Source organism: Ananas comosus, linkage group 18, assembly GCF_001540865.1.
Source record: "Ananas comosus cultivar F153 linkage group 18, ASM154086v1, whole genome shotgun sequence".
Classification (NCBI taxonomy): Eukaryota; Viridiplantae; Streptophyta; class Magnoliopsida; order Poales; family Bromeliaceae; genus Ananas; species Ananas comosus.
The window spans coordinates 273,437-285,306 of record NC_033638.1 but is presented as its reverse complement, the minus strand read 5'-3'; the positions used below and the strand labels follow the sequence as shown (position 1 = coordinate 285,306).

The window sequence follows — 11,870 nt, the reverse complement described above, 5'->3', positions numbered from 1 at the left end:
TAAATTAAAAATTATAAAATATAAGGGGCTGGTCAAGAACACGATCTGATCCGGCATGGCCGGGACCGTGCCTCCCAAGCCGAAGGGCTGTGCTAGGCCGGAGGCTGACTAGGTTCAGCTCGAACACGGTCCGGCCTGAATTTGAAGCCAAGATGGGCCAGGTCGAGCCGGGCCAACCCCTAGCCCGTTTTGACCTGGGTAACATGGGCCATGCTGGTTCGGCATGATCCACATTACACTCTTAAGCATATATGCAGTATTGACTGTAATAATTGGGTACTCTTTTTACGCTCTCTATTTACATAATAATTAATAAGATTCCCTTGCTTAGGTTTTGGATCTTAACATGTTCAAAACTTGAGCTGATTTTAAAATTTTATACATCAATAATTTTGGAATTTAATTTAACTTTTTTTTTTTATACAAACAGGAAAAGCTTGGCTCGAATCGTGGGATTTGGATCATGAGTACAGTGAAGCTTTCAAGGAGCATGCCTAATTTATTTTCATTCGACTGAATAATTTAATTTGCTGAAGAAGGAAAAACTTTGAACTTTATTAATTGCTGGAAAATTACAATAGATGAAAACACAAGCGATTCGGCTTGGATTCTTCCTGAAACTTGACCGCCTAAAGGATGTTACATTCGACAACTTCGAACTGGTCGAATTTTGGATCCTCGGAATGGATTGATTCGGTAAGACTTTTTGCACTCTGTAAGATTGCGATTTCAGCTAATAATCTGAGTTATAGCCAAATGCTCTAAAGAGACTTATCGGAAGAAGAAACTAGATTTGCCAAAATACTTAACTTGCTCTCGAACTAAGACTATCCAAATTTATTGAACGTTAGAACTTCCTATCTAGTCTCTTTCTAGAGTCTTTCTCGGAAGTATTTATAGTTTTTGAAATTCGAATCTGAATCCTACAAAATCTCAACCAAATTCTGAAATCTTCTCTTACAATTATCTCTTTCCTTATAATGAACGGCCGAGATTGCTTGATGCAACAGCTTAGATTTTTCTCTTCTGATTCAAGTCTATCTTTCCTTTTTCTTGTCTAAATTGTCTACTTATTCAACTCTTCTGCTTCTAGATTGGGTTCTTCAATATTCTTACTCAGCTACATATATAAAATTTCTAGTCCTCATTCAAATCTCAAAGCAAGTGGTCATTGACTTTGAACAATACATGCTTATGCAATGGAACAGTTTTGAGGCCCTTGACATAAATGTTTAAGGACAACAAGAAAACCACCTTCTAGAAGGATTTTGGAATCCAGAACATTCAGCAAGAAAACCACCTTCTAGAAGGATATATATATATTTTATGAGTTGCCATTTATTGCTTTTCTTGGGATAAACAACTAGGAAAAGACCAATCTGAGTTCCAGGCCATTTTGCAAACTGGTATATAAACTTCAAAACTTTTGTATTCAAGTACTCAGCCCAATTGAAATTTTAATTTTATACCTTCGTCACTGTACTTACAAGAGGCGGGACAGTTGGGGTAAAAATTTTATGGACATCATGTCTAAATTTTTTTTTTTTAAGGACACTCTGGATGGACGCCGCGTGGCACCCGAGCCATGCGGATCCATCGGTCCCGTTGCTCTCCCAACAGGGAGAGCTGTTGGATTTTTTTGGTGTACCTGGTGCACTAGTTTTGTTTTAAAATTTTATTTTTTATTTTTTCATTATAATTTAATTTTATATATATATATATATATATATATATATATATATTATATATATATATATTACGATACTTTAAAAATATATATAAAATAATTTAGATTTGAAGATATAAAATTATTTTTGCATATATTTTTTAAATATAATAAATATATATATCTATTATATTAAATTAAAATTAAATTTAAAATTTTAAAATAAAAACGGTACACCGGTGGCACCAAAAAAAACACCGCGTCGCTCGGGTGCCACGTGGCGCCACTATCCTCAAAAAGAAAAATTACACATGGTGCCCATAAAAAATTTTTGCGGACAGTTGAAGCCACCTAAACTTATTTAATTTCTCTTTTGAGAAATAATTTTGTCAGTAACAATACTCTATATAAATAGTGGTAGCGTGGGGTGGAAACGAGCGAGCTCTGAGCGAGGCTTATGTCAGCTCAAATTCGGCTTGAAATTAATTTCGAGCCTAAATCTAGGCTCAAGCTCGGCTTGAAATTAATTCGAGCCGAGCTCGAGCGAGCCTAATTTCGAGTCGAGCCGAGCTCGAGCTCTAAACGAGCCGATTGAAATTCTCGACATTATATAATCAATAGTTTAATTTTTATAAAACATTACCTACAATTTGATGCAACATTTCCAATAGTTCAAAATACAAAATAATTGCAAGAAATATGAGCTAGGGTGACTGCCTGACCGGGTGAGGGGCAAAGAGAGAGAGAGAAGGAGAGAGAAGAAAAAAAATTAGGAATTTGAAAATTTGAATGTTATCATGTTTTAGGGTTATGTGCAAAAGTGAAAGTCTGAAAGAGAGAGTATGTTATGTAAATTTAGAGTTGGGTTCAATTGCACGGTTGTACTTGTTGGGTTTATTTTATGGGCAAACAATAATGGCCCAAATTAAATTAAAGCCTATATATAATTAAAATACATTATATATATATATATATAGTAGGGCTACCTTTCTGCTCCTAAGTTCTCAACCGCCCATCAAATTTGATGGGTGGTTAGGATGAAAGAGAGAAGAGAAATTGAAGAGAAATTATTCTCTCTCTTCAATTTCTCTTCTCTCTTTCACCCTAACCACCAATCAAATTTGATGGACAGTTAAGAACTTAGGAGCACAAGGTTTGTTGTGCTCCTAGTAGCACAATAGCCCTACTATATATATATATATATATATATATATATATAGAGTCTGGCTACTATACTATCGATAGTACCAAGCCCTTGGTACTATTGAGTTTTCTACCGTTAGATTTACCCTTTGATCATTTTCTCCCGTTAGATTATACTATTAAACCAACCATCCACTCAACCCTGGGAGACCACTATCAATTTAATCGGGGACCACTATCATCCTAACCGCACATGTTTTCATCCAACGACCGAAAACTCAATCGTACCAAGAGCTTGGTACTATTGATAGTATAGTAACATAATTATATATATATATATACTATATAGATATATATATATATATATATATATATATATTCGAGCTTTTCGAGCTTTTCGAGCCTAATTTGAACGAGCCGAGTAATACTCAAGCTCGGCTTGAAATAAATTTCGAGCCTTTTATTTCGTTCAAGCTCGGCTCATTTAATTTCGAGTCGAGCTCGAGCGAGCCGAATATCGAGCCGAACACGAGTCGAACGCGAGCCGGCTCGCTCGTTTGCCAGCCCTAGTGGTACGGTACTCTATTCGGTATATAAGGTGAATTGCTTATAGACAAATATGTCACATGTTGATGGTAATTCCATTTGAATGCATGAATATTTTGTTACGCATATTTCTTTTGTTTACTCAAAATGAATTTAGAATGTAGCATTTGGTAAAATATATATATATATATAATCAAATGTTTTGAAAGGAATACAATACGTGGTACTTAAGTTATTTTTCGACTAGGATAAACCATCTTGAAGATGATATATACTATATTAACTAATTAATCATGCCGGCTAACATTTTGCAAAAAGGAATAATAATAATAAAATCTAACTTCTAACTTGTAATCATGAAAAAGAAAATTACATTAGAAAAAGTCTTTACTGTAAACAGGTATACTACATAGAATATATCCAAATAAATCATATTGTGTCATGTAGGACTGTAAAGAATACGAGCATGAACAAAATAAATAATATTTATATTCATACTTTTTATACTGTAGATATATTTAATTAGAAATTATTCTTCTGATCCAGAATAAATATGAACAAAAAAAAAACTTTTTCCTTCGTAAGATGGTAGAGCTATAATTAAATAACTTATTCTCGCGTCATATGATGTACCAACAACATTTAATTCTATTTAAAGATTCAAAAGTAGAGTGTAAATTTTATAACAACTATCTAAAAATTTAAACATTTTTTTTATATTTTTAATATTAAAAAACTAAGATTAATTAAAAAATATTGATCCATGGATCAATAAGGTTTAGGATTTACTCCCATCTTTTGAGTGTATCGATAACGGCAATTGCTTGTATATTCCTATCTATTATTATAATTTTTTAAACCTATCCTCTATTTCTAAAATACTCTCTAAAACTCTAAATCTTTCTAATAAACTTTGTAGGGCAAAAGTATACTTAAAAGAACTTGATATTTTCGGGAGGTAAATTTGAAAATAAAAAGGACAATATAGAAAACAAGTGGCATATTAAATAATATTTCCCATGTTTAGGATACGTATTAGATATTATTATTTTTTAATATCAGTAATTAAAAAAAATTTAAATTTCACTATTTTGCGGGAAAACTATAATAGGGAGCGCTCCAACGATGCTACGCTCCAACGATGCCTCATATTAAATATTTTCTAAGTTTTGTCTCTATCGAAATATTATAACCTTTATATCTAGAATTTTTTTTTTTTTTACTTTCCAGTATTAAAAAGTTTGATAAATTTTTAGATAAAAACAAAATTAATCTGTTGCAATAGACGAGAGCTTCCACTAAGGTTTTATCCAATTTTTGAATACACAGATAGATTGGGGCCAAACAAAACTTCAGTCGGGAGCTCTCCAACGATATCTTGATGGAGAACCTCCGATCCACTGTCACATGTTAGTTTTGTCTATATCTGATGGTTCGTTATATGCTTTTAAATACAAAAATTTCTAAAAAAATTTTAAATTTTTAAAAAATTATAATCTTGAACAAAAATAGCGATAGATCAGGGCACCTTGAAGAGGTGTTGTTGAAGAGCTTTCTACAAGAGTTTTCTTTTTTTCCTTGGGCCCGAATCCACTACTACATGTTAAGGTTGTTTCCATCTGATGGTTGTTTGATATTTTTTAATACTATTTTTTAAAAAAAATTAAAATTTGGAATAAAAATAAAAGTAATAGGTAGTAATAGATTAAAGACTTCGTTTGGGATTGCGGAGAGATTGTATTACATGCGGTGAGAAACGACGAGAGAAAAATATCATGTTTATTTCCGAACGTAATATTGCGTTCCGCTAGCTAGGCTTAAAGACACTTTAAAGGAAGTTGTTAGAGAAAAAAATCTAGAATACACCGGTTATATTACTGATATGGTGTTCTCAGTCAATCAGATTATTCCTTTTTCACCCATATTTATTATTTTTTTTCAAAAAATATTTAATTAACTGATTATTAATTATGCAGTGTAAGTATTATATATATATATATATATATATATATATATGAGTCCGGTTACTATACTTTTATGAGTATTGGCTCCTTTATACTCATAAGTTTTCGGCCCTTAGATTTATTCCATTAATCATTTTCACCCGCTAGATTATACTATTCAACCAACTACCCACTCAACCCTGTGGGGACTATTATCATTCTAAGTGGAAACCACCATCATCCTAACCACACATCCCATCAATCAACGGTTAAAAATTTATGAGTATAAGGGGTTCTATACTCATAAGAGTATATATAGTAGCCTCAGTCTCTCTCTCTCTCTATATATATATATATAGAGTTAAGCTAGAATGCTATCGGTAGTAAACGAGCTCTGTTGCTACGGACTTGTTTTCGATGATGGAGCCTCCAAATCGATGATCGGTATCGTTGAACATGATCTATACCACCTGAGACATCTAGAAATCAAATTTTATATTTTTCCAATATTGTTCTCTTGTCCATCAAGTGGACACAAAAATGAACGGCTGAAAATGAATAGCCTTTAAAAAGTGATGATAGGAGTCTTGTAATCAAGATCAAGAGTTTAGATCTTGTTCTATTTAGTTTAAAAAATTTTATAACCAAAATTCAATTGATTTGGATATTTTTATATTGTTAAACGAGAAAATGTCTTATATCGACCATTAAAATTATAAATTTTGAAACGCTTTGATCATTAGGTCACTGATGTCGAAAAGACTTGAAATTTGATTTCTAGATACTTCAAGTGGTATAGATCATGTTCAACGGTGCCGATCGTCGATTTGGAAGCTCCATCTTCGAAAACAAACGGGTGGCAACAAAGGTCGCTTGCTATCGATAGCATTCCAACTCAACTATATATATCCGCTTTGTTTATTTTTTTAGAAATAAACTTAACTAGAAATATGAATAAATTAGGATTCGAACTTAGGATCTCGGATATCAACTACTAAGTCTTTTGCCACTTGCGCTAGGGACGATCGGTGTAAGTATTATATAATTGAAGAGCCCCCTATCAAGGATTAAAGTGTCTATAGGTACGAGCCGTATCGACCGTGTCGTATTGTGCCAGTAAGATATCGACACGATATAGTCTTCGTACCAATAGCACAATTCAAAACCCTTTATTCTCCAAATTACTAATTTAAAAAATTTAATATAAATACATAATAAATAATTGACATATTTTATTAAAAAAAATAAAATTTTATGCTATTATACGTCAACGTATGTAAATTTTTTGTACCGTATGGTACCGTTTGGGACGATCCACAGAACTTAAATGCTTGCTCCCTGCACAAGTTTGTTTCCTTGGGGCCGAAGCGTGCCTCCGAGTTACAGGGCCCGGAAAGAGGGAGTGGCATTTTCGTAAATACGAGCATTGCTGCTGTTGCTTTCACTGTTGCTTCTTTCTTGCTTGCTTTCTCGAGACGGAGAGAGAGAGAGGCTTCATTTGAATCACATCATTATTTCCTTCTTTCTCTTTTTCAGACCGCTTTTGTTCCCCGACCGAGAAATCCAATCACACCCAACTAACAAACACCCCCCTTCCCTCTTCCTTCTTCTTTCCTCCTCCTTCCCTCCCTCTCTCTGTTTTTCTCTTTCTCTCTCTCTCTCCTCTTCGTGCAAGGTATGACATCGATCGCCTTTCCCTTTATTTTTCCTTTTATTTTGCTTCTTTTTTTTTTGTTTGATTCGTTAGATTGGGGTTTCCCTGGTACAGATGCTGTTAGGTTGAGAGAGATTAATAAATTTATTTATGGCGTTCTCATTAGCTCGTGATGACGATGCTCGCGGAAAGATTGAAAGAAATCGATTACCTACCTTTTTAAGCTTCTTTTTTTTTTTTTTTTAATCTTTTGTTTTTTTCCCCTTCTTTTAATTGTTCGTGGTGTTGCACAGAAGTTGAGCTCTTGAATCACGCAGTAGGGTTTAATGATGCCTTGCGTGGATTCGTGATGCAAATTTGTTGTGAAATTCAACTGGGAGCTGGATAATATTAGGAACTTACTTTCCGAGAATCTTTATGAAGTGAATTGGGGATTAAGGAATTATCATGGGCTTCTATGTAGGATGTGAATTGGTGTGGACGAGCTTTTACTTCGCAGGATATAAAAATGAAACGAATGATCCAAAATCAATATGTATTAGCAGGCCTTGGTTATGAACATAGCGTGATAACTTTAATTCACAATTTCCAATCAGCCTGATTCTCATGTATAATCATGAAAATTTCGGAACATTAGAGGGCGTTTGGAGTGACGGAAATATAATTGGCTGTAAATGAAGTTCAGTAAGACAAAAATTTTGGTCCTGCTATCAACTGTGATGAAATTGCGAGATCTGCTTCTGATACATACTGGATCTTTCCATGGAAAATGACTTCGGAGCATTCTGAGAGAAAATTGTTTTTCGAGGGATTGAGCTCATGGCGTGCCGCTGGATCTCGTTGTTTAGTCATGATTGATGATTGAACTAATAGTTTTGCTTGCTCTTTATGAGTTTGATGTACGGCCAAATTGCAGTTACATCAATCCAGATGCCCCCTTAGTGCAAAATCTAGTAGGAAGTGCAATGACAGGAAAGAGAGTTCGGTGGTTAATTTGACATTATTATTCCGTTTGCGCTTTTGATGTCTATTGTGCTTTAAAGTAATTTTGCTAACTCTATGCGTGTTTGAGATTGTTAATGTATTTGGTTAAGTCGTAAGGATAAAACATCTTACAGACGATCTTCAGTAATGTTGTATCTTCTATAGTTATGAGTTTTTTTTCCTTGATAACAAAAAAGGGAAATACTGAAGTAAATTTTCTTTATCGTTTGCTTTCTTAAAAAAGATGAATTTCCAAGCTGAACAACAGTAATAAATTAAAGAAGTGCATTCCTAGGCGCCTTTAGCTGCAAAGAACTTGCGGAAAGGAAGCGCAAAAAAACACGAATAATGCACCCTTAGCCATTCATTTTTGCCTTTAGTTTCCTCTTGACATCTAGTAAATAATATTATAAAATTTATTGGTCTGACAGCTTTGGTGAAGTTGTGATTTCGAATAAATTTCTTAATCATGTAATTTCACATGGCCTTGTGAGAGTTGGGTTGTTCCATAATGTATGTCTTTACTCGGGGAAAATTAGACATCTCCAAGTACCTTCTTTTCAAGAAGTCAGCCCCCTTATCATTATCATGGGACGACAATCTACTTTTACTTCATTAACTTTATGAAATCACCATGACACAAGAGATGAGGGCGGTATTTGTACTTGTGTTCCTTGTCCTATGGAGGGTTTTAACCTTAACACAACTCGTTAAGTTATAAAAAAGATAAGGTATACTAGTAACAATAAAATGTATCTGGGCTTGATTTGAAGGGCTTCAAGCAGGTTATGCGTGATATGAACTACTAAAAGGATCCCCTAAATAATTCATTAAGTTATCATGAACTATCTGATTCTTTGGCGCATAAAGCTGACCATGCAGAGAAGTGTAAGTTTGAGTTGATTTCAGCTTTTGAAGAACTGCCTTGAGAAAGCAATATTTTGTAGGGCATTTGTTTACTCATTTGTCACCTCTCTTGCACTGGAGTCTTCTTGCGAGTTGTTTTGATTTCTTATGCATTTTCTCTTAAAAATCTGACTATTAGGCTATTGTTGCTTTTCCGGGTTTGTGAACTATATTTCCTTGCGTGTTTCTCTTGATTAAAATGGACTCTTCTTTCTGGTGTTTTTTTTTGCTGTCTTGCTGAACAGAATTTATAGAATCTTTATCAAGATGCCAACTTCATCTCAGATGCCAGAAAAGGACTCGGAAAACCCTGAGCAACATGTGAAGGAGGATGAGTATGCAAGGCTGGTAATGCCAAGTGAAACCATAACAGCAAACCCTAATGTGATAGAATCACTCGAGCCGGCAAAGTCAAAGCCCTTTCTCTGGTGGATGAAGGCTCTATTAGTCTGCCTGCTTTTGCTAATACTTGCTTTCGTCTTTGTGAAATGGGGAATTCCTTTTGCCTTTGAAAAGGTAATTGCGACAGCTTTCGTCAACCTATCTATGACAATTTTTCATGCTTTTTCCTTTTATGTTGGCACGAGAATAAGAGTCTGTTGTTTGCTCCCTTGGTTGTTAAGTTGTTTGGAGTTGCAAGCATCGAGTTCCATATAACAACTCCAGTTTGCATGCTGATAGGATTTCTTTTATTATTACTTTTTTCTTGTAACATTTTTGAAGTTAGAGGTCGAGAATTCAGATAGTTTATCAGTTGGAAAATTTTTAAAATGACACATTGTTCCCCATTATCCATTTATTCAAGGATTTTATGGGTTTGTATCAAGTTATCAGGGCCAGAACTAGCCCCTATTACATATATTTTGACCAGAAATATACCGGATTCTAATTAGTCTTACCAGATCTTGAATCTCATTATCTTGCCAGATGTAGATGTTATTTATGTAAAATAGTTGCCTATTAAGTTTGCTTTGCTCCTTTTCTCTTTCACTCCAATTGTTTCAGATTGCTGAATGACTTGCATTCTTATATGCAGTTTTTACATCTTTTTTTTCTTGGTGGAGTTCATTCAACTTCTTATTGTTCTTTCTACTTAATCATAAGTTTATGATGCATAAAAAGAAGAGCCTCTGCAATTACGTGCAATAAGGAAGTATCTTGCCACACAATTGCAGCACCCGCTATATCTGTCTTTATTTATTATTATTATTTTACACTTTTGAAGGTACTAAAACTGTCTATCTAGTCAATAGATTTACTCAATCCTCATTTTTTTAGCCATTGAGTAAAACCTAAAAAAATCTAGCTTTAACTTTGTGAATAGTTTTTCCCCCCTCATATTTCAGTGGTGTTTATCATTATTGACATGATGTTTCACATGCTTTTGTAGATTTTGTTGCCAATCATGCAATGGGAAGCAACTGCCTTTGGTCGGCCTGTACTCGCCCTCGTTCTCATCGCCTCTTTGGCTCTCTTCCCGGTTATTCTAGTCCCTTCTGGACCCTCCATGTGGTTAGCTGGGATGATTTTCGGATACGGTCTAGGGTTTGTTATTATCATGGTAGGAACTACCATTGGCATGATATTACCATTTTGGATTGGCTCGTTGTTCCGCGACCGCATACACGTACGTGCATCTCTTGCGTCCGTATTCTCATACTATTAATTCGATGAACTTTAATGCTAATCTAGTTGTTCTTTTTTAATTCCTTCAGGCATGGTTAAAGAAATGGCCTCAGCAGACTGCAGTAATCAGATTGGCAGGCGAAGGCAACTGGTTCCAACAGTTTCGTGTCGTGGCCCTCTTCAGGATCTCACCATTCCCATACACAATATTTAATTATGCTGTAACCGTGACGAACATGAAGTTTGGTCCTTACATATGCGGCTCGATTGCTGGGATGATACCTGAAGCTTTCATTTACATCTATAGGTATAAAATTAACAGTAACATAATGATTTAATTATTGACTTCATCTAAATGAGATTCAAAAACAAAAACTACTACCACATTTTTGCACTTTTTCTTTTTTTGCTCAGAACAAAAGTAAAGAGAACATGTTAATCAGTGTTCGTCTTGGTTGCTGAGCGGGGATGCTGCAGTAATGCCTTTACTTGCATTGACACTTAAAAACTGTTACTGTGGAAACCGTCAATCTACTTTTGGAGTTTCGTAGATTATACCACACCACAATGATTTTTAGGTCTTACCTTTGATCATAGAATGTAGGAGCCTTGTGCACTGGCGACACTCTGAACTTTCACAAGCTCAAAATTATCTTCTTTCTATTTTATGCAGCATTTAGATGGAGATTGCATGCATCGACAACAAAACACATGTTTGTCGAAAAATTTATGTAGCATGCATCTAGAGACTTCATTCTTAGTAAGGTTTTAGTACGCAGTAAAAGTTTCTCTATTCTTGCTCCTTTTCACTTTTTTCCAATTCTTTCTTTGCAGTGGACGGTTAATAAGGACGTTGGCGGATATGAAGTATGGCAATTATACCATGACGCCCGTGGAGATAGTTTACAATGTATTCTCCTTCGTCATCGCCATTGTCATAACAATTGCCTTTACGGTGTACGCAAGGAGAGCCCTAAATGATCTTAAGAAGGAAGAAGCTATTGCCGGAAATGATACATTAGATCGTCGCGGTGGTTCTGTTGTACTCGGCGAGCTCCCTCATGAAAGGTTAGGAGCTCAACCTTCTGTTCTACTCGGGGGGCTCCCTCATGAAAGGTCAGGAGCTCAACCTTCGCTAAGCAATGCGGTATAAACATCGAGGCCTGTTAGAAATACGTGTTGTAGAAAGTCTTGTTTTAGTTTGACATGAAAAGAGGAAAACTCAACAGGAGCCATCTCCAAACCATTGTAAATGGAGGTGTGGAGATGATACACAAAAATGGAATTTACTTGATTTAGATAACAAGAATTCGGCTTGTAGGAGAGAAGTTAAATAGAGGAAAAAAAGGAAAGAAAATTGGTTGCCTTTACTATGGCTTGGAGAGTGGCCTGTTTATTCTTA

The 11,870-nt window shown here is 34.9% G+C and overlaps 1 protein-coding gene across 1 annotated transcript; it reads left to right on the top strand.

Moving 5' to 3' along the window:
- Positions 6,677-11,870, top strand: LOC109724521 (transmembrane protein 64-like). The gene is made up of 5 exons (XM_020253381.1): positions 6,677-6,973; positions 9,088-9,358; positions 10,233-10,469; positions 10,558-10,775; positions 11,303-11,870. Exons 2-5 carry the CDS (start codon positions 9,110-9,112, stop codon positions 11,619-11,621), a joined length of 1,023 nt encoding a protein of 340 aa, XP_020108970.1. The 5' UTR covers positions 6,677-6,973; positions 9,088-9,109; the 3' UTR covers positions 11,622-11,870.

Bases quoted from the DNA above. Each gene is read 5' to 3' on its own strand.
- LOC109724521 (XM_020253381.1), top strand. From the start codon at position 9,110: ATGCCAACTTCATCTCAGATGCCAGAAAAGGACTCGGAAAACCCTGAG. The intron at 10,470-10,557 runs GTACGTGCATCT...TAATTCCTTCAG, and splicing joins TGTTCCGCGACCGCATACAC to GCATGGTTAAAGAAATGGCC. The intron at 10,776-11,302 runs GTATAAAATTAA...CTTTCTTTGCAG, and splicing joins GCTTTCATTTACATCTATAG to TGGACGGTTAATAAGGACGT.